The sequence below is a fragment of the Gallus gallus genome, chromosome 20, assembly GCF_016699485.2.
Source record: "Gallus gallus isolate bGalGal1 chromosome 20, bGalGal1.mat.broiler.GRCg7b, whole genome shotgun sequence".
In the NCBI taxonomy this organism is placed as follows: Eukaryota; Metazoa; Chordata; class Aves; order Galliformes; family Phasianidae; genus Gallus; species Gallus gallus.
The window spans coordinates 5,231,667-5,250,342 of NC_052551.1; the positions used below are offsets into that span (position 1 = coordinate 5,231,667).

The 18,676-nt window shown below is 53.6% G+C and overlaps 2 protein-coding genes across 11 annotated transcripts in view; both read left to right on the forward strand.

Annotated features, from left to right (window-relative positions):
• TOP1 (DNA topoisomerase I) overlaps positions 1 to 8,872 on the forward strand; it is a 62,350-nt gene extending 53,478 nt beyond the window's left edge. For both annotated transcript variants that reach the window (NM_205110.2, XM_046902798.1), the window contains 8 exons: positions 946 to 1,089; positions 2,175 to 2,360; positions 3,580 to 3,648; positions 4,282 to 4,396; positions 5,043 to 5,170; positions 6,292 to 6,386; positions 6,931 to 7,080; positions 7,470 to 8,872. In NM_205110.2, the coding sequence (NP_990441.1) occupies positions 946 to 1,089; positions 2,175 to 2,360; positions 3,580 to 3,648; positions 4,282 to 4,396; positions 5,043 to 5,170; positions 6,292 to 6,386; positions 6,931 to 7,080; positions 7,470 to 7,572 (990 nt within the window). In that variant the 3' untranslated portion in view covers positions 7,573 to 8,872. The remainder of the gene's footprint in view (positions 1 to 945; positions 1,090 to 2,174; positions 2,361 to 3,579; positions 3,649 to 4,281; positions 4,397 to 5,042; positions 5,171 to 6,291; positions 6,387 to 6,930; positions 7,081 to 7,469) is intronic.
• Positions 8,873 to 11,738: 2,866 nt separating this feature from the next.
• PLCG1 (phospholipase C gamma 1) overlaps positions 11,739 to 18,676 on the forward strand; it is a 30,252-nt gene continuing 23,314 nt past the window's right edge. For 4 of the 9 annotated variants that reach the window (XM_015296747.4, XM_025142415.3, XM_025142414.3 and 1 more), the window contains exon 1: positions 11,739 to 11,971. In XM_015296747.4, coding sequence (XP_015152233.2) covers positions 11,782 to 11,971 — 190 coding nt within the window. In that variant the 5' untranslated portion in view covers positions 11,739 to 11,781. Of the gene's footprint in view, positions 11,972 to 12,288; positions 12,637 to 18,676 lie in introns of those variants that run through there. The other 5 variants (XR_005841182.1, XM_040650778.1, XM_040650777.1 and 2 more) reach the window with 2 other exon arrangements.

Below are 18,676 nucleotides of genomic sequence, written 5' to 3' on the forward strand. Positions count from 1 at the left end.
TAGTTGAAAAAATGAAAAAAAAAAAAATTACTGGTCATGTCTCCATGATGCAAATGTAGCTGTTGGCTGGGAGAGAAGTAAGAAGTACATGTATTTCTGGTCTCCCTTGGAAAAAAAAAATGGGAGAATGCAATCGCAGCATAGGATGGCAGATGAAATCTAAAAAATATATATTTTGAAAAGCATTGTGCCGTTGCTGATAGGAATCCTTTTTATAAGCTGAAAAGGAAATAATTTAGTCAAGAGCAAACTTGCCCTGGTGGGTATTTTATCCTCTTCTGGCCCTAAGTCAATCCTAAAATAAAAAATGTGGCTGCGTTACTGGCTGAGAAGATGACGAGCTCATGACTGAAGGAAAACAAACTGTGCTGTGGGAGCAAATAACTGGACAATGGATTCGTTCCATAAAAGCCTGTTGAAAGAGAAGTAGTCTTCGATTCAGGGGTTAGATTTTCAGTTCTTCTCAGGAAATCATGTTAAGGGATTTTTTCCTGGATTGGAAAGATGTGTGTCCTACAAGTATGGAGGAAATCTTTGTTCTATGTGAATTCATGCCCTCTTTTTGCCATGGCTTCAATATATAATAGTACTGATGAACAAGTGATATTGCCTTTACATTTTATGGATGCTTAATTACACAGCTGAAAGAATCTAAGTGTTATCTGAGTAAAGTAGAGGAAACCATTCATATATTGAGAAGCATGGAAGACATAATGTCTCTGGTGTCTTTATGGTTGCTTCCGTACAAGCATTTAATATCCTGGAAATCTGAATTGCTTACAGCTGCCTGGCAGCACAGTTTGGAGCTGAGCTGCGTTAGCAGTGAAATCTCAGTGTTTTTGTACAGGGAAACTATTTGCTCCTCATACTTGTAATGCCATGAGAAGCAGATTGGAGCTGGTTCTCTGCCTGCTTTCTGATGCTGACTGTATTTGAATTTCTCAGGGTGAGAAGGACTGGCAAAAGTATGAGACAGCCCGGAGGTTGAAGAAGTGCGTAGATAAAATCCGAAATCAATACAGAGAAGATTGGAAATCCAAAGAGATGAAAGTACGGCAGAGGGCTGTGGCACTGTACTTCATTGATAAGGTAAGGCTCACCCCCAGCACACTGCTACCCTTCCTGCCCTGTTGGGGATACCCAGGACTGCCGTGTGTCTGTTCCTAAGGCCGAATTGAGCCCAGTTATCAAGGCATCCTGAGACTTCCTGGTGCTCAGGCCTCCATCTCCTTTTCCTTTCCCATTACTTGGAAATCAAGAGCAATAAACCATTGTACTGACCATGGTTATTTCAGGCAGCATTGTTTTAGCTCAGGCAAAATTCACAGCTGGGTCCCTGAATCTCCCAATTGGATTACTGGGAGCTTTGTGGACCTTTTGTCTCCAGCTGTTTCAGTTTTTTCCTGCTGGGAATTTTTGCTACTTTGTCAACTCTTCAGCTGACCTCATAGTCATGAGGTTTCATAATTATGCTCAATTTCTCACCATAGCATAAAGAAAACTGAAGTTACATTGAATCACTTGGTGCTATTTAAAGCCTGCTCTCATAGAGCTGTTGCCAGCTACTATATGATATTTTGACCAGCCAAATTAATAGTTCCCGTTCAGAATAGTTTGATGCAAATCAGGGAACTTTTGTTTGAATAATTGTGTTTTCACATGACTATTAAAAGTTCTTCTTGAACAATCAGAAATTGGATTAGCCGGGACAGTTAAATACATTTTTATGCAGCCAAATGTAGCCTTTGGGTTACTTTAATAACCTAAAGAAAATATCATATATGTTTGAAGTTAGTTTCTTTAGCATGTGGTGAGAAGGTAGAATCAGAAGATGTATCACTATGAACTTCTTGATTCTGTGTCAGGCTGAGTTCACCTGGATCTCAGATTTTTTTTAAACGTCAAACGTTTTGAAATCAACATTTTTAAAAGAGAGGTTTTGATAGATTGGAAGAAGATTTTTGGCTTTAGAATTATTTAGAACTGATTTCAGGAAAACCTAGGAAGCTTTTGAAAATTTTCTAAGTTTTGTTTTTTTCCACTCATGCATTTTCTCCTCCTCCTACCATGGACACTCGTGATTATAGCCCCGTTATAGTCTGAAAGCTTCTAGCATCTATCCTTTACTGGGATGGTTTGAAATGCTTCCCTCTCCTGTCTTGTTATAAATGTAGCTTGCCCTGAGAGCTGGTAATGAAAAAGAAGAAGGGGAGACAGCTGACACCGTGGGCTGCTGCTCTCTGAGAGTAGAACATATCAAGCTGCATCCTGAGCTGGATGGCCAGGAATACGTGGTTGAGTTTGACTTCCTCGGGAAGGACTCCATCCGATACTACAACAAAGTCCCTGTTGAGAAGAGGGTAAGGTATCTCCTCAAACATGCACACAGACTGAACTGCAGAAAAATGTGGTCAGTGCACAGTCTTATTGGCAATAATAGGGTGCTTTGTCCTCGGTCAAATACAGCAAGCCAGAAAACAAATTAGTTAGTGTTCTTCCCTTCTTATTGGCAGCACTTTTGGTTGGTACCTACCAGCCAAAACTTTCCTGGGCAGCGTTTCTTCCTTTATTTCTTTGTTATCTACCAGTTTCACATCTGTTGTGATCTTGGCCTTATTCCAGAATAAATCCCCGTCCAGCAGTTTGAGCTGGAGGGCGCTGTCCAGAAAGACGTTGGTTTTGTAGATGTAATCAAACCTTGTATCTGGCCCACACCTCTGCAGTCAGCACAGCATGTTGGATAACACACACATAGTACTAGATTAATTGTAATGACAAACTGCAGTAAATATTGACCTCTTGGCAAAAAAAAAAAAAAAGGGAGAAAAAGAACCACAAACTATGGCTGCTATAGAAATCAGCATATGCTACAGTTCTTACTCCCTTGTTTAAAGAAGAGAACATTTTTCAGTTTAAATGTACTGGTGTTGGTCTCCCTTCGTGTCTCTTCTTCAGAGATTACGATGGGGAATTGATTATTGTGGAACTAGAAATCTCTCAGTATAAGGTATCTATAGAGGAATAATGTGTGTTGATGAGAAGCTGGAAACTGGGGATTTGGAGTACACAGAGCTGGGATTAGTGGTCTCTGTATAATCAAAAAGGCTTCAATTGTTTTCCCATCCCAACGAGACTTGTTTAAGATGGGATTGGATGAAACATCTAATGCTGCAGTGCAAAGGGATGGGGTTTTGGTAGCTTTACTCTGTGGGAAATGGCTCAGAGGTCTCTCTGGTTGGAATAATTATTGAGAGAAAGGGGAGCAGGTGGTAGCTTTGAGGTCTCCTCAGTTAGGCAGCTAAGCAGAGCAGAATCGAGTCTCCTGCAATCTGGATCAAAAAGAAAAAAAGGATAAAGAGCATTAAATGCCCAGGACTCCTGTTGCTGGGGCAGAACTTTAAGCACAAACATTGTCTTAAGAGATGGTTCTTTGCCTATTAGGAAGTTGTGCCCAGCATTGTCACCATTGCCTGAAAACAGTCTAAATGGCATCTTGGCAGTGTTACTTCCTCGCGTATTACTGCTCTCCAGCACTGTCCAGTCGTGGTGCCTTAAGGTGTGGGTTTTCTTTTCTTACAGGTTTTTAAGAATCTTCAGCTGTTCATGGAGAACAAGCAGCCTGAGGATGACCTTTTTGACCGCCTCAATGTAAGCACATAGTTATTTGGGAGGGAATGGTAGTAGAGGACCCTAAACAGGCTCACTCTGCACTAGGCAGTAACAGCTGCTCTGTTCCAAAAATGGTTTCAGTGGCAGGTTGTCTTTTTATTTCCCAGAGCTGGCCTCAGAGACCTGAGTGAGAGTCTCAATCTGTTGTCTGTATTGTTCACTGTGGCTGCAGGTTCCTGAAGCGATGGGCTTTTACTCTGGAGAGCCTGGCTGGCTCTGACTTGGATAGGTTTTTTCACAGTTTGGAAAAGACGATTGTGAGTTGACAGACTTTCAGAAGCCATCTCTAACACACTTGGCTTTATGGGAGCACTGTGGTGATTTAAGCACACTCCCTGGGATGGGATAGGCATGTTTCCACCTGCTGGGAACCAAAACCTCCACAGTGAAGAAAAAGTTCTTTGACCATTCATGGTGTTTGATACTAGTCTAATACTTACCAGTTCTTTGTTCACTTTTCTTGTGGCTTCAGTGATGTTTTGGCCATTGGGCATCAGGTCCAAGTATGTGAGCTATGCTTCCACCATGAGCTGTGTCATCATCGCCGATGTGTCCAGAGATGTCAGTACTGTAGTCAATTCTAATTCTATTTTCTCCTTTCTGCTTCCTTAGACCAGTATCTTAAATAAACATCTTCAAGACCTTATGGAGGGACTGACAGCCAAGGTATTCCGTACTTACAATGCCTCCATCACGCTACAGCAGCAGCTCAAGGAGCTCACTAACCGTAAGTCCTGTCCTTGCAGCTTTGAGGGGACAGTTCCCATCCTGCAGTACAGGCATGGCTTAACCTTCTATCTGCCTGCCACTCCCTGGTTGCTGTTCTCCTAGTGTGGAAGTGCTTGAACAGCCCAATGCTGGGGCAGTGCAGAGCTCATCTGTGAGCACACTACAGTTTGCCTGCTCGGCTATGCCTGGCCTTTACCAAATCTCCACTTCTTTCCTGTTAACTGTAAAATGCCATAGGTGACAGGCAGTCTCTGTAAACAGCCCCTTGTTTCTTGGCTGCTCATTCACAGACACTCTGAGAACTGCTAGCTTGCACTTCAACAGCTTTACAAAGTGGACATGTTGGAGAAAACTGAAGTCCAACAGTGCCTTGAGCAGTACTCTGCTATTGAGCACGGTTGTGCTTCCCCTCTCTCTTGAGAGACAAACATTGTCTTTGTTGCTGTTGAAAGAGTTAAGGTTTGGAATGGAAGTGGTCAGGCTCTTAGCACTTTGATTAGAGTGCAGCATTGAGACTGTCCCGTCAGAGGGCAAGGTCATTCCTGCAGTGATTGTGAGCTTTTGTAGAGTTGTTGGGCAGTGCTGATTGGGGCTGCTCAGCCCTGTAGAATGCGAGTTATTCACCACTTTCTTTTACTTTGCAGCGGATGATAACATCCCAGCGAAGATCCTTTCCTATAACCGTGCCAACAGAGCGGTTGCCATTTTGTGTAACCACCAGAGGGCTCCACCGAAGACCTTTGAGAAGTCCATGATGAACCTGCAGAGCAAGGTACCCCCCAGCCCCTTGGGTTGGGGCAGGGCTCCAAGTGCTGCATCCCAGGAGTCATGTTTCCTTTCACTTGAGGTGAAATGGAAGCAGAGCCTGTTTTTCCTTGTCAGGAATTGGTTAGTGCTGCATCAGGTGGGCCCGCTTGGAGAGGCAGACTCTAGAAGCACAGTGTTGTGCTGAAAGGGCCACCTTTCAGCTGTAGTACTCTTACACTCATAAAGACCATGACCAGACCCTTTATCCTGTTGCTGATCAGACAGTGAATTCTGCTGCCATCAAAATTTCAGAGCAGCAGCCTAGCTCTGATTTGTATCCTCTAAAGAACCCAGAGTGGGCATCTGCTCCAGCTGTGTGAATCCCAGGCCACTGTCAGTGCAGGCTGTGTATGTGACACATTGTGCCTCTCTGACTTGACCTCTTCCTTTGCAAGTTGTTTCTGGTGGAGGTCATGAGGTCCAAAGGGGTTAAGTCTGCTTCTGGTCTGGCTTTAGAATAACCTTCACAATCAGGACTTCTGGTTTGCACTGCAGTGACCCCTGCTTCTGTAACACCTAACATGGCTGCCTTCACCCTAGATTGTAGAGCCGGGGGGATGTTTAAGGGGACTGGCTGAAGGGGCTGCATAATGCTAAATCTCCCTGAATCCTAAATTTACCAGTGGAGAACTGCTTGAAGCCTTAATACTTTTCAGCTAGAAAGATTTGGGGGCAAGAACAGATCCCTGCTGAGGGAAAAGGGATCGTTCTTCCATGGTACTTTCAGAACTGGTACTGGTGGGATACATTAAAGATAGGCAAGCTGCCTAGATGGGCTGTTGGCAGGTCCCTTTCCCTGCTTCGTTGTAGCTTTATTAGAAAGCTTCCAGGAGCTTTCTGCCAGCACGCCACCTTGCCTTTGGCAATGACTGGAACCCTGTTTTCCAAGAGAAACTTCTCACCACAACAGGGTTTGCAGCAAACTGAAAAGCTAGTGGCCTAGTTGTTCTGCAGAAGTGCACCTGAGTGCTGATAAATCCTGAACTTGGTCACAAACTCACTCCTTTGGTCATGCTGCCCAGGGGTAACTGCCACAGTTGTCTGCAGCTTGTTGACAGTGCCGCCCTCTGGTTTTGCCTCTCCTAGATCGATGCCAAGAAGGAGCAGTTAGCTGATGCCAGGAGAGAACTGAAAAGCGCCAAAGCTGATGCCAAGGTCCGGAGGGATGAGAAGTCTAAAAAGTAAGGCTGGTACTACTAGGCTGTGCAATGCTCCCAGTACCTCGAGCTCGAAATGGGTGCTTCAGCCCTCTGTTCTGTTTCCCCAGCCTGTGATCCAATTGATTTGGGAAGACTTTCTCAAGCTTTCTTATCCCCTCTTTCTTCTATGCATGAAGAAATGGCCTTCAAGCCATCTGTGCTCTGCAGAGTAGTCAGAGGGCTGCTGGGTTAAGGGAGCTCTGAAGGCAGAATCACAACATGACTATTACAAAGGGATAGGTGGGTTGGTTTTAAAGTGGGTGTAGCATCAGTGTAGTTGAGGCTGTTGCTTCCAACCCTTTAAAACAAAACTACTGCTTAGGATTTCTGTGCTGCATCTTTCAAAATGTCAGTTCTTAATTGCATGTGCTGAGTGTTTTGTGTCACCATCTGTGCTGACACAACTGCCTTTTGAGGCTGGTGGCATTGCTTACATGGAGCAGAGTCCCTTTGCCTTCCCACAGCGCTGCTGTCTGAAGCCCAGCAGGGCATTAGGCATTAACTATTTTTTCCTCCCCCACCCCAGGGCAGTGGAGAGCAAGAAGAAAGCAGTGCAGAGGATTGAGGAGCAGCTGATGAAGCTGGAGGTTCAGGCTACAGATAGGGAGGAGAACAAGCAGATCGCCTTGAGCACCTCCAAACTCAACTATCTGGATCCTAGGATCTCTGTCGCTTGGTAAGTGTCTGCCCTGGGCTGTGCAGAACTGCTCCTTCACGTGCATGTAATTCCACAGCCTGTAGGCAAGGGCTGTGGCTAAGAGCAGTGCCCCTGTGCTGTCAGGGAGGTCTGCCTCTTTATGGCCTTCCCTTCTGTCTTCACGTGGTTTGGAGAAGTTCTCAATGGATCTCTTAGGCCAGGTGCCACACGCCAGTCATAGCCAGCACTGTGCTGGGAGGCGATGGGTTAAACGTGCAGGGTGCAGCAATGGGAGGCTGGTCTTGCCTGGTGGCTGCGTGTCCTGTGATGGAGCTGAGCTAAGGAAGAGCTGGGGAGAGTTCTGCTGCACCACAAGGGTTTGAGAGCCTGTGCTGGGCTGACACTTAACAGCATCTCTTTTTCTGCAGGTGTAAGAAGTGGGGAATTCCTATAGAGAAGATATATAACAAAACCCAGCGAGAGAAATTCGCCTGGGCTATCGACATGGCAGAGGAAGACTATGAGTTTTAACCTGTTTTTAATGAGATGAATGTTATGGGAATAAAAGGGGGAGTAGCCTGGTTTTTAGGAAGATTGATAAACTGTGAGCCTTACTTGTCCTTGGATGCTGGGGAGGGGGGAGAAAAGGGGCAAGTGAGCATGGGATAAAACAGCCAACATCTTGTAGAAAGCATAACCTGGAAATATCCTAAAGGAGCTGAGCCAGTTGTCCTATGGACAACTTATTTAAAAATGTTTCAGAGATCCAAATTCTAGCTGTCTGGTTTGTGTGGTTTTTCTCTTGAGGCAGAGCAAAGTGGATGGAGGATTTGTCAACCTTCCGCCAGGCAAATTCACCATCACACTGAGAGCGTGGGAATCTTTAGCTACTGTATACAAAATCCAATTATATTGGTGCGTTTTTACAGTTAGGGTTTTGCAATAACTTCTATATTTTAATAGAAAATGGACTCCTTAACCCCCTGCCCTTCCCCCGCCCCATTTCAGAATCTTAACAAATACGATTTAAGGAACCCAACGCACCTGTTACAGCTGTCACTTGTAGTCATGGAAGTATCCGATATTATTTTTGTTAACTGTCACTTGGAACGGTCGTGGCATTGGGACATAAATGACAAATATCCACCGCATCCGCTGGGAGCAAAGCGTGACGGGAAATGCAGACGGGCCCTCCTGGCTTCTGTGTTCCTCTCTTTTTTTTTTGTTTTTAAATGTGAATTTTTATTTCTTTTAATTATTTTAAAATATTTAAACCGTTTCCTTTCCTTCTTCTTGATCTTAAAGATCACATTGATGCGGGGGGGCCGTGGGATCCCAGCACAAACGGAATGGGCAGGGAATGCCGTTCCCGTCACGCTTTGCTGTGAGGGCGCTCTGTACACTTCAAGAATATTTCCTTTTAGGTTTGTCAGACTGTTTTACCTCCCCCCCCCCCCCCCCTCCTTTTTTTCTAAGCCCCGCTCCCCCTCTCTTTTACTTGAAAGATTTTATTGTGTAATAAAGAAGTTTCACAGGTCAAAAATTTCGAGGGCAATGAGCATCGGTCCAAACAGGAGCAGAATCAAGATTTTAGGGCTTTTATTTTTTGTTTTCTTTTGTAATTGTGTAAAAAAATTTTAAAAAATTACAAAGCAGAATTTTAATGTGAAACCTTTTTTTGCTATAATCATTAGTTTTAGAGGCATTGTTAGCGTAGTGTGTGTGCGAAGACCATTTCCTGCAGCCTTTCCTCAACAAGTATCTTCTATTTTTATCATGAATTCCCTTTTAATCAACTGTAGGTTATTTAAAATAAATTCCTACAACTTAACTGAGTGTTGGCGTCGGTGTGTTCTTTCAGCGAGGGCCCCAGCCCTGCCCCAGGAGCAGGATGCTGTGCAGGAGCGCCCTGGGAGAGGGGCTCAGCCCCATAGCGAGACCTGGAGCCTTGCTGATCCCAACAGCCACAGAGTGCTGAGGGATGGCGGGGCTGGGACGGACCCAGCAGGCCCGAGTTGAGCTGTATGTGCATCCATGGAACAACACAGCATGTAAAGAATCTCGATTTCTGCAGCCTGCCCCGATGAACCCCCCCATCCCACACTGCTGAGTGCTGTGTCGGGGCGGGCAGAGCGCAACGGGGGCTGAGCCCACACCTCTCCCCTGGGGGAAACCGAGGCAACGAGCACTGATGGGACCAGAAGGGGTGAGTCGGCTTGGAACTGGATCTGCTCTGCCAGCCCAGCTGTGCTGCGGGCAGCCCAGGGAAGGCTGCAGACCCTGCTGGCTGCAGCCCCATCCCCCCTGCGGCCTCACAGGCTGCAAATTGAAACCAGGTGGGTTGGGAGGCAAAAGCAGCCTGCGTTCTTGCAGGGAACTGGGGGCTGCAGCGAGTCCTGCTCGGGTGCTGCAGTAACCCCGCAGGGTTCTGGAGAGCCCAGGAGGAGAAGCACCATATTCCCACAGCTTCCACCCTGGGCTACAACAGCCCCAATGCCGCTGTTCACTGGAGACTGTGGGAGCCGTTCTCAGTGCTGGTCCCTGCCACAGCATACTGCAATTCCTGGGCTCTCATGTAGGAGGGATGCTGAGCTCAGGCACACGGAGGTGGCTGCGGGGTTTTGCTAACCTGACCCTGGAGCCCTTCTCTGCACTGTGCCTGCTAGGAGAGCTCACCCCGCTGCTGCTCGGGGAGCGTGGAGCAGGGATTTCTTCACAGGAGCCCAGGGAGGAGAGAGGGCAGCGCTGGGGCAGATCACTCCGCACAGCTGATGGGGTAGAGGCAGGCAGCAGGCAAACAGAAGGGCTTCTGCGTGTTGTAAAATTAGGCTGAAATTCCTCAGCGTGGAGCATTGCGGACGCTGAAGGATTGTGCAAGTCTAAAAAGTGGTTCCTCCAGCTTGGAGAAGGAAAGGTCCAACGGAGACACCTCGCTGCATACCTCCACCTCCCCCAAGCAGATGGTCTCTGGAGCCGGGGGGGCTCAGGCTCTGCAGTGGGCAGCTGCAGGGCCCCAGAGCTGAGCAATGCTCTCAGACTGCACAGCCAGATGGGCCCGGGAGCACAGCAGTCACCACCTCTGTTCCTCCCACAGCCACACTACTGCTCAGGTTTTGCCCTCAAAACAGTGGTGTGCCCGCAGCACTCGGCTATTTGAGGAGCCCTGGGAGCAGGCTGCTTCCTGCCGGTCCTCAAAAGGGATGAATGGGAAGCAGCTTCCCTATGGGACCTGGCATGAAGCTCACCTGGCTGCCCCCCGGCACTGCCCTGTCCATGCAGCACAGGTGAGTCAGGTCCGTATCTCACTCCGTTCATCCTTTCCTGTCCCAAAAATAGGTGAGATGCTGAACTGTGAAACTTGTAGGGCTCCCCTGCGTGTGTGCTCATACGTGTGTCCCTTTGGAGCCTGGGGGAGCACGAGGACAGAGGCAGCAGCTCACAGTGGGATGCGCTGAATTGTAGAATCCTATATCCTAAATTGGAAGGGATCCACAAGGATTGTGGAGTCCCAACTCCTGGCTCCACACGGGACCACCCAAAAATCAGACCGTATGTCTGAGATGGTCATCCAGAATGGTGAGACGGTGCCTGCTCAGCAAGTGGTGCCCTCTGTGGGGTCACCCCTGTGCCAAGCAGCACTGAGCCACTCACTGCACTCCTACAGACCGTACAGATCATAGAACCATAGAATGGCCTGGGTTGAAAAGGACCACAATGATCATCGAGTTTCAACCCCCCTGCCACAGGCAGAGTCGCCATCCACCACACCAGGCTGCCCAGAGCCACATCCAGCCTGGCCTTGAATGTTGTGTGTAGCAAATACGTATCTACAAATAACCACAGAACGATATGCTATATGGGGTACATCGCCTTCAGCCTCTGCCAGCACCAAACCACTGCCCCCCACCTGCCCCTGCTGCTGCTGTTGGGAACGCCCGGCAGCCACCCACCCCATGCTCTGCCCCACACACCAGGGGACGCTGCGAGCTGTAAGCCCCTCTGCTGACCCCACCGCCGTACCCTCCGCCACGCCGGGCCCCCACACCGCGCGGCCCCCCCGGCCCGGGGCAGCTGTTTGGCAGCGCACATCTGGCGGCCATCTGAGCGCGGCTGGGGGGCCGGCCCGGGGGGCCCGGGGGGTTCTATGCCCACAGCCCCGTGCCGCCGCCGCCACCATCACCTGCTTCTCCGTGCCCACTGCCACCTCGAGGCGCTCCCTTCGCAAGAGTATGATTCACGCGTGGGTCCGCCTGAAGCGCGGAGCTGCACCTCGGCCCCAGCTCTGTGCGTGCCGCGGGGGCGGCAGCCCCATTCGCGGCCGCTCCCCCACCCACGGGAGGCCCACGGAGCCGAGCCCGGAGCCGCGCATTGGAGCGCCCCGGGCCCTCCCGGCTGGGGCACTCAGCACCCCGCCGCCGCCCACCCGGGACCCCGCAGCGCGCGTGGTCGCACAGACCCCTCCCCCCGCACTCCACCCGGACGTCGCGGACCCCCGGCGGCCCCAACCCACGCACCCACCCGCGGGCCGCCCCCCGCCTCCTCCCCACTCCCCCCGCACCGCGCGGGCCCCACGCGTGGAGGCGCCGTCCTTCGGCCGCGCTCCGCCCCTTCGCTCCTCCTCCTCCTCCTCCCGCAGCTCCCGGCCGCGGGGCGGGCGGGTCGGGGCGCGGCGGCGGTGGCGCTGCGGGCGCTCCGCTCCCCTTTGTTCGCGGCGCAGCGCGGTGCGGGCGGCGGGCGCTGATGGCGGCGGGGCCGGGGGCGCCCAGCGAGGCGGAGGCGGCGCACCTCTGCCGCAGCCTGGAGGTGGGCACCGTCATGACCCTCTTCTACTCCAAAAAGTCGCAGCGGCCCGAGAGGAAAACTTTCCAGGTGAAGCTGGAAACGCGGCAGGTCACCTGGAGCCGCGGCTCCGAGAAGACCGAGGGAGCCGGTGAGTGAGAGCCGAGCCCACCCCCCCCACACACCACCACCTCCCCGCCCCGGGAACGCGGCACCGGGCAGGAAAGGCAGGACGAGGTGTTCCTGCTTCCTGCGGGCTGGGGGCGGTGGGAGCCTCCCCGCACCCTCCCGCCGCCACTCACCCACCCACGCACCCACCCGGCGTGAGGCTCGGCGGGGAGGGGAGGGCAGGAAGGAAAAAAGAAAGGAGAAGAGAAAAAAAAAAGACAAAAGGAACCCCCCATCCCCCCCATCCCTCGGGCAGCTCCGTGCGCATCCCGCGGCGCGGCCGCACGTGACGGTGTCCGGTTTCGGTGCCGCGTTCCCGGGGCACTCCGAGCCCCTCCGCGCCGTGCGGTGCCGATCCGTCCCGGCTCCGCGCGGGGTTCGGCGCCGAAAGCTGCACGCGAGCGCTGCGGGGGCTGCGACTCAGCGCAACAGATGGGATGGAAGGAGCGCAAACCGGGGCGAAACGCGGCGGCGCAGCTCCCGCCTCCCGCTTAGCCGAGGATGGGGCGTCGGAGGGTTCGGCACCGCCGGGTGCGCCGCGGACCCCGGCGGGGCTGCGGTGGGACGCGGTTGGCGGCGGCTCTTTCCCGCACACGGTGCTCTGCGGGGGCAGAGATTTGTCAGATCTGCGGGAGACCACAGGGAGAGGTGGGAAAGGAGGGGGGGAGGCCCCGCGCTGGGAAACTTCCGAGCCTGGCGCTGCTTTCCTGGGCTCTGTGCTCTGAGTTCCCATCCCCGGCGTTGCGTCTCCCCGCTGCCCGCCCCGTACGAGGATGGGGCGATACAGCAGAGGCGCGGCGAGGCCGTGGTGGGGCCGAGCTGCTCTGCAAGTGCTGCGGACGCGGGGTGGTGAGAGGGGGAGCTCAGAGCCCTGTTGGGTCCTCAGGTGAAGGATGGAGGTGTGGTGGTCGCTGTGCTCCTCTGGTGGGACCCCAGAATGCCGCTGTCCCAGCGGGGGACTCTGTTTGGGGCTGTGCCCCGCAGCATCCCCGTGCAGCTCTGGAAGGCTGCTGGGGTCTCTGCGGGCATTTGGAGGTGCTGAGCTCCCCACGGCGTTCTCCCATCTCCCCACGGAGCTTTCAGGCTCTCTTCACCCCATGGGCAGACCCCCATGAGTGTCTGTGGGGCTGGGATTGTGCCTTCGAAGGGATCCATCCCCTGAACCTCAGCTGTGCTGGCGATGTGGCTGTGGGGTTGTGCTGCCGTGCCAGCAGCCAGGAGCGGGGCAGATAAAACAGAGAGTGCATCCCAGGGACAGAGATGATCAGTAAGAATAACTTTAAAAAGCCATCGGTTTTTAGCAGAAGAAAAGTGGGGATTGATGAACTCCAAGCGGAGGTTCCCTCCCCTGCAGCTCACTCTGCTGCTGGGACCAGCAGTCCTGTGCTCAGTGGCACAGCATGGCCCACTCCCAGACTGGAGCCCTCAGTTCCCCCCCGTGGTGTCCCACAGCTCCCAGACAGAAGCTGTCCTCCTGCCCTGCTCCTCTGTGAGATGTCCTGGGCAGGACGTTTCCAGGTGGAAGTATTGGTTTGTGTCGTTTCCCCCGAGGCCAGGCTGTGCTGGGCTGTGAGCAGGAGGCTGGGGGCTGCTCTGCGTGGCAGCACTGAATTGGATGTAACTCGCAATGTGTGTGAGGCAGAGAGCAGACAGCTGGCAGGTGTGCCGTGCCCTGCGTGGAGCTGCGCCTCCATCCCAGTGCCTGGGGTCTGTGCATCACCAACTGCAGCCATCGTGGGTTGGGAATGGGTGTTTGCTGGGGGATGGAGAGCAGGAGGGAGCTGTGGGTGGCCCTGTGCACGAGTTGTCTGGGTAGGAATCATCCCGGGTTTCGACTGGTTGGATACTGGGAAAAGCTTCTTCTCAGAAAGAGTGGTGCTGCGGTGGCACAGCTGCCCAGGGAGTGGGGGGTCACCGTCCCTGGAGGTGTTCAGGAACCGTGGGGATGTGGCACTGAGGGACATGCTCAGTGGGCATGGTGGGATGAGTTGGGGTTGGGGATCTCAGTGGTCTTTTCAAACCTTAACGATCCTTTCATTTCGGCCCATTTCAGAGTGAGGGAGCACCTACAGGTAACCCAGAGGTCTCAGATTTGGGCCACGTCCCTGTCTGGGAGAGTTTCCTCCTCCGTGAGTGCAGCAGCAAAGCCCAGCGTGCAGAACATCCTGCACTCAGCAGCGGTGAGGTTGGGCTGGAGAGATGCACTCACGTTGGGATGGGCAGCATCAGCACTCTCTGGGGCTGGATACGCACACAGAGGTGCAGGCAAGTCACTGTTAGCATGGCCCTGCTTGGAGCGTCAGGGTGCGATACCTCGGTGCCAGGAGGAGGGGGCACCTGGCTGGGTGACCCTTGTGTAGAGCTTTGTGCGTGTGACATAAAGAGTGACCTTGTGTGATGGGCAGCGCTCACTGCCAGCAGGCGTCCCCTGCCCTCCCAGCAGCAGCAGCAGCTCTGACTCAGCAGCGGGCATCGCCAGCTGGGCCGGGATGAAGAACCTCCTCTGTCTGCATGGGCCCATCTCTGCTCCTCGTTAGGCTGCTCCTCGTTAGGCTGCTGGGGCAGGAGGAGGGATCGGGTCGGGCGGGGGGAGCATCTCGCCTGGAAAGCTGTGAGCTCCATCTCTGTGCTTTTCCAAAACCAACATCGTGTGCGAGAAGAGCGATCTGTGCACGCACAAAAAAAAAGCCATTTGTCCATTAATATTTGTCTTTATGCCCGACGTTTTCAGCCAGCTCTCATTATCAGCGCATCACTTTCTTGCTAATAACTCCGCCGAGGGCCGGGCTGGTGCGGTGGGAAGAGCTCTAATCATTGTCTGTTCTTTTTGTTAATCACCCAAAGCACAGCAGAGCCGATCCCCGGAGTCCTTTGTCTTTTATGCCTTTTTTTTTTCCACTTCCTGTGTTATGTAATTCTTTTTTAATGTTAGAAGGTCCTGCCTTCATAGCTCTGCATCCTGGGGGGGTTGCGGGCCGGCTCCTAATTGATCTGTTTTCCTTGAACTGCATCTGAAAACTCAGAGAGTTTGCTCAGAGCGCGAGCTGCAAATTTGGAGCAGATGTTTGTTTTATAGGAGAGAGAGAGGGGGAGGAAGGGGGCGAACACCTCGAGGAAGCCCTGGATGCGTTCTGGCTCTCGGTGAAATGAGCTCAGCCCGGTGGAGGTGGAGAGGAACCACTGTGGCAGTGCAGGCAGAAGGCAGAACTGTAAAACGGGAGCGCAAAGCGACCCTGCAGGGCAGCCCTGCCGTGTCCCCATGGGGCACCAGCGATGCTGTGTGCCTCTCTCCCAGCCTGCCGCACGGACAGGCTCCTGGGGGGCGTCAGGACTGGCAGTGTGTGCACCCCACCAGCAGAGCAGCCCCCCCCGGCCGCTGACCTCCGCTGCCCTTTGCACCGCCGTGCGCACCGCGGGGTGGTCGCTGCTATCAGTGCCAGCACAGCGCCCGCTCAGCCCCGATATCTTATCAGGGCGCCGCGTGCGGCCACCAGCGATAGCCCGATAGCCATCGGCGTCCCACGGCCCCGGGAGAGCGGGCGGGCGGCCTGCTGCCTATCTGGCAGATTGCAGATGGAGGCCAAAAGGCTCCGCTGTGCGCTCTGCAGGAGTCGGTGCTCAGGTCTGCACGTGGTTACCGCCCTGTGGGAAAGGGCGCAGCCTTCCTTGGGGCTCGGCCGTCCTGGGAACGCGGGCGCTGCTCTTGGGCTGAGATCTGCTCCTCCAGAGAGCTCTGTGTCCCCTGGGAGGGGACTGAAGGGATGCTGCCGTGCCGTGATGAGGACGCAGAGCGAGGACATGGCCCATCAGGGTCGTCCATGGTTGCTTCCTGGAGCGCAGCCGTAAGCATCTCCCTGCTGAGAAGGGTGGAACAGGAGTGGGAGAGGAGGGCCCGTGTGGTCCAGGGCTTCCCTGGGAGCCCAGGCAGGGGCTGCGTGTGCCACATATCTGTTCCTGGGCTGCTACGGGCAGTGAGACGTGGTGCAAAGCAGGCGGTGGAGCTGGGCATGGCAGGGAGAATGCTCTTGGAAGGCGCTCAGAGTGCTTTGAGTTACACCCCATCCACTCATACCTCTTCCCCTTGGCCTGTTGAATTTGGAGAGCTGACGGTGTGGGGATGCTGCGACAGAGCGAGGTAAGGGCACGTGCCCAGTGCAGGGTAAAGCTGTGTGAGCCAGAGGAAGGTGTGTGTTTGTTTAGCAGAGAGCTGAGGCAATGCAAGGGGAATCGCTCGCTGCCTGCAGGCTCAGAGACCTGGGAGCTGTGAGCAAGCTCGATGGGAGGCTGCTGGCTCATTTCCGTGTCTGCTGCTGGGTCTCTCGTCCCGGCATCACATGTGAGATGGCCTGAATATCTCACACGTGCTCTGCATGGGGACAGAGCACTGCAGGGCTCACAGCTGCTCAGTGCTTCACCCGGCACATCCGTGCTGCTGTGGTGTTGGGTCGGGCAGTGCAGGGTGGTTCCCTGCCCACAGCTGGCAGAAGGGGAGCAAACTTTCCTCCACGCTTTGGGCTTGGGGGATTTTTATGTTGCGCAAAGCGCCGTGTGTGCAAACAGCACTCTTCTTCTTTGAGCTTTTTGATGCTGGTTTGCATTAGAAACTTTGATTTCTTTTTGCATGGCTGGGATGAGCGCAGGTCAGCTTGCATTGTGACACGGGGCTGTGGGGGATCGATCATTGCTGTCCCCAGAAAGCAAAAAGGAGGATGGAGCATCAAATGGAGGCTGGCAGTGTGAGTGTGCAGGAGCCAGCAGAGCCTCGCGAAGCTGACAGCCCGCACTTTGCAAAGGCTCACCAAAACCAGGGTTGTTCCATTGCTTTTTCATGCTGAGTGTGTGGTCGGGTGGCTGTTCAGCTCCATTCTGGGCTCAGCTGGCTGGAAAGCCACATAAAACCGCCCAGCCTCACAAATGGACCTTTCTCCTCCTTCCCCCTGCAGCGTGTACCTTCTATTTACAAAAACTTGTGGTTCTGACATCTCAGTCAATAATCCCTTCTCTTGTTGCTAATGGCGGTGCCCGCTGGCGTGCCTGGCGTTCTGCAGGCAAACCAACCCACATTGTTTTTCTAAAGATTACCCAGACAAAGGTCGCAGTGCAGCGAGGAGCTCCCACACGTGGGACGTGCTGAGCCGACTGCCTGCAGCCTTGAGGAGCAGAGGAGGCTGAGGGCCTCCCCAAACCATTACAAAAGCATTTCTTTTCCTTTTCTTGGAGCCGTGACCGGTTGTTTTTTTTTCTTTTGCCTGGATGCATGGGATGGTCACACGTGATCGTTGCGGGCTGCTGCGCTCCCTGTGGCATTACTTTGTGTCTCCTGCTGCCGGCATCGCCCCGTGGCCGTGTCCCCCGCTGCAGTGTGGCACTGCCCGCTCGCTGTCCGTGCCGTGGGTCCTCAACCCTCCCCGAGGTCACCCCGCTGTCCCACCCTGGGATGGGGGCAGGCTGTTGGGAGGCTCCATCCGAGGTGCTGCTCCGGCTGCCCGGAGAGGTGGCTGAGCTGATGCCCCAGGGGTGCGCAGTGGATTTCCCTTTTCTTCTGTGTCTCACGCAAGCATCTATCAGCACTGTGGTCACATCGGACGGGGCTTCAAACCACGGTCACTCATCTTCCCACACCGCATCTGTGGGCCCTGCCTGCTGACCCTGCCTGGGGTGAGGGCACACCTGCCAGATACGGACCTGCGTCTCCGTGGGAGTCTCCCGGCCCAGGGCAGCAGCAGCCCGTTAGGTTTTGGATGCAGTGATGGAGTGATGCCGGCAGGTCAGCTCTCCACGCCACGCTGAGTGGTTTCCCTGCGTTCCCTGTCCCTGAGAAGACTTCACAAGTGCACGCGTGCTGGAGAGACATCAAGGCAGGCTGCTCCCCGCGGGGATGCTGGGTAGAGCAGCTGCTCGAGAGGCTTTTTCCTGTTTACTTGCTCCAAGAAGAGCTGGGTAACGTGCTGATTAAAAGCCATCTCTCCCGGCTGTGCCTGTTGTCCCTCCTCCTCCCGGCCCCGTCTGCAGGGTCACACTGTTGCTGTATTGGCTGAGAATGGTGAAGGTGGTGCAGGTTACTTGGTTGCTTCTCTGGGTTGCTTCACTTCTCATTCTTTTCCCTCTTCTTTCCAGCTATGGGAACCACAAACCTGACTTCACTGCTCTCCCAGCCCCAGCTGCTGCCCAGAGCCACCCGGCCGTGCATCGGCTCCCGGGATGGACTGGGTGGAGATGTGGGACTGTGAGAGTGCAGGCTGTCCCAGGGGACTTTCACCCCCCCCCTCAGCACCCACCCCGCACATCTGCACCCATAAATCTGCCTTCCAGCTGGCAGAGGGGTGGGGGTGGCCGTGTTTGTTTGCGCAGCGCTCAGTCACCGACTGACAACGTGATCTTTCTCAGCACGAGCTGCAGATAGCCCAGCCTGTATCAGATCAGCAGCAGATAGCCAACGGGGGGCATCTGCTCTCTCACTGGGGCCGGCTGCCATGCTGCAGGCTTCCTTCGTCCACCTCTGGTTGTCCTGGCTGGGACGCAGCTCGGCTCGCAGGGAAGCAGCAGAAAGTGCTTTTTCCTCTTTTTTTTTTTTTTCATTCCTCTTCAGTGTCTCATCAGTCATTTTAATGCCTTGTGACAGCCTGTTGGAGAGGCCTTGCTGGAGCATGGTCAGGGAAAGCACCGGGAGACAAGAGCAAGAGCCTTG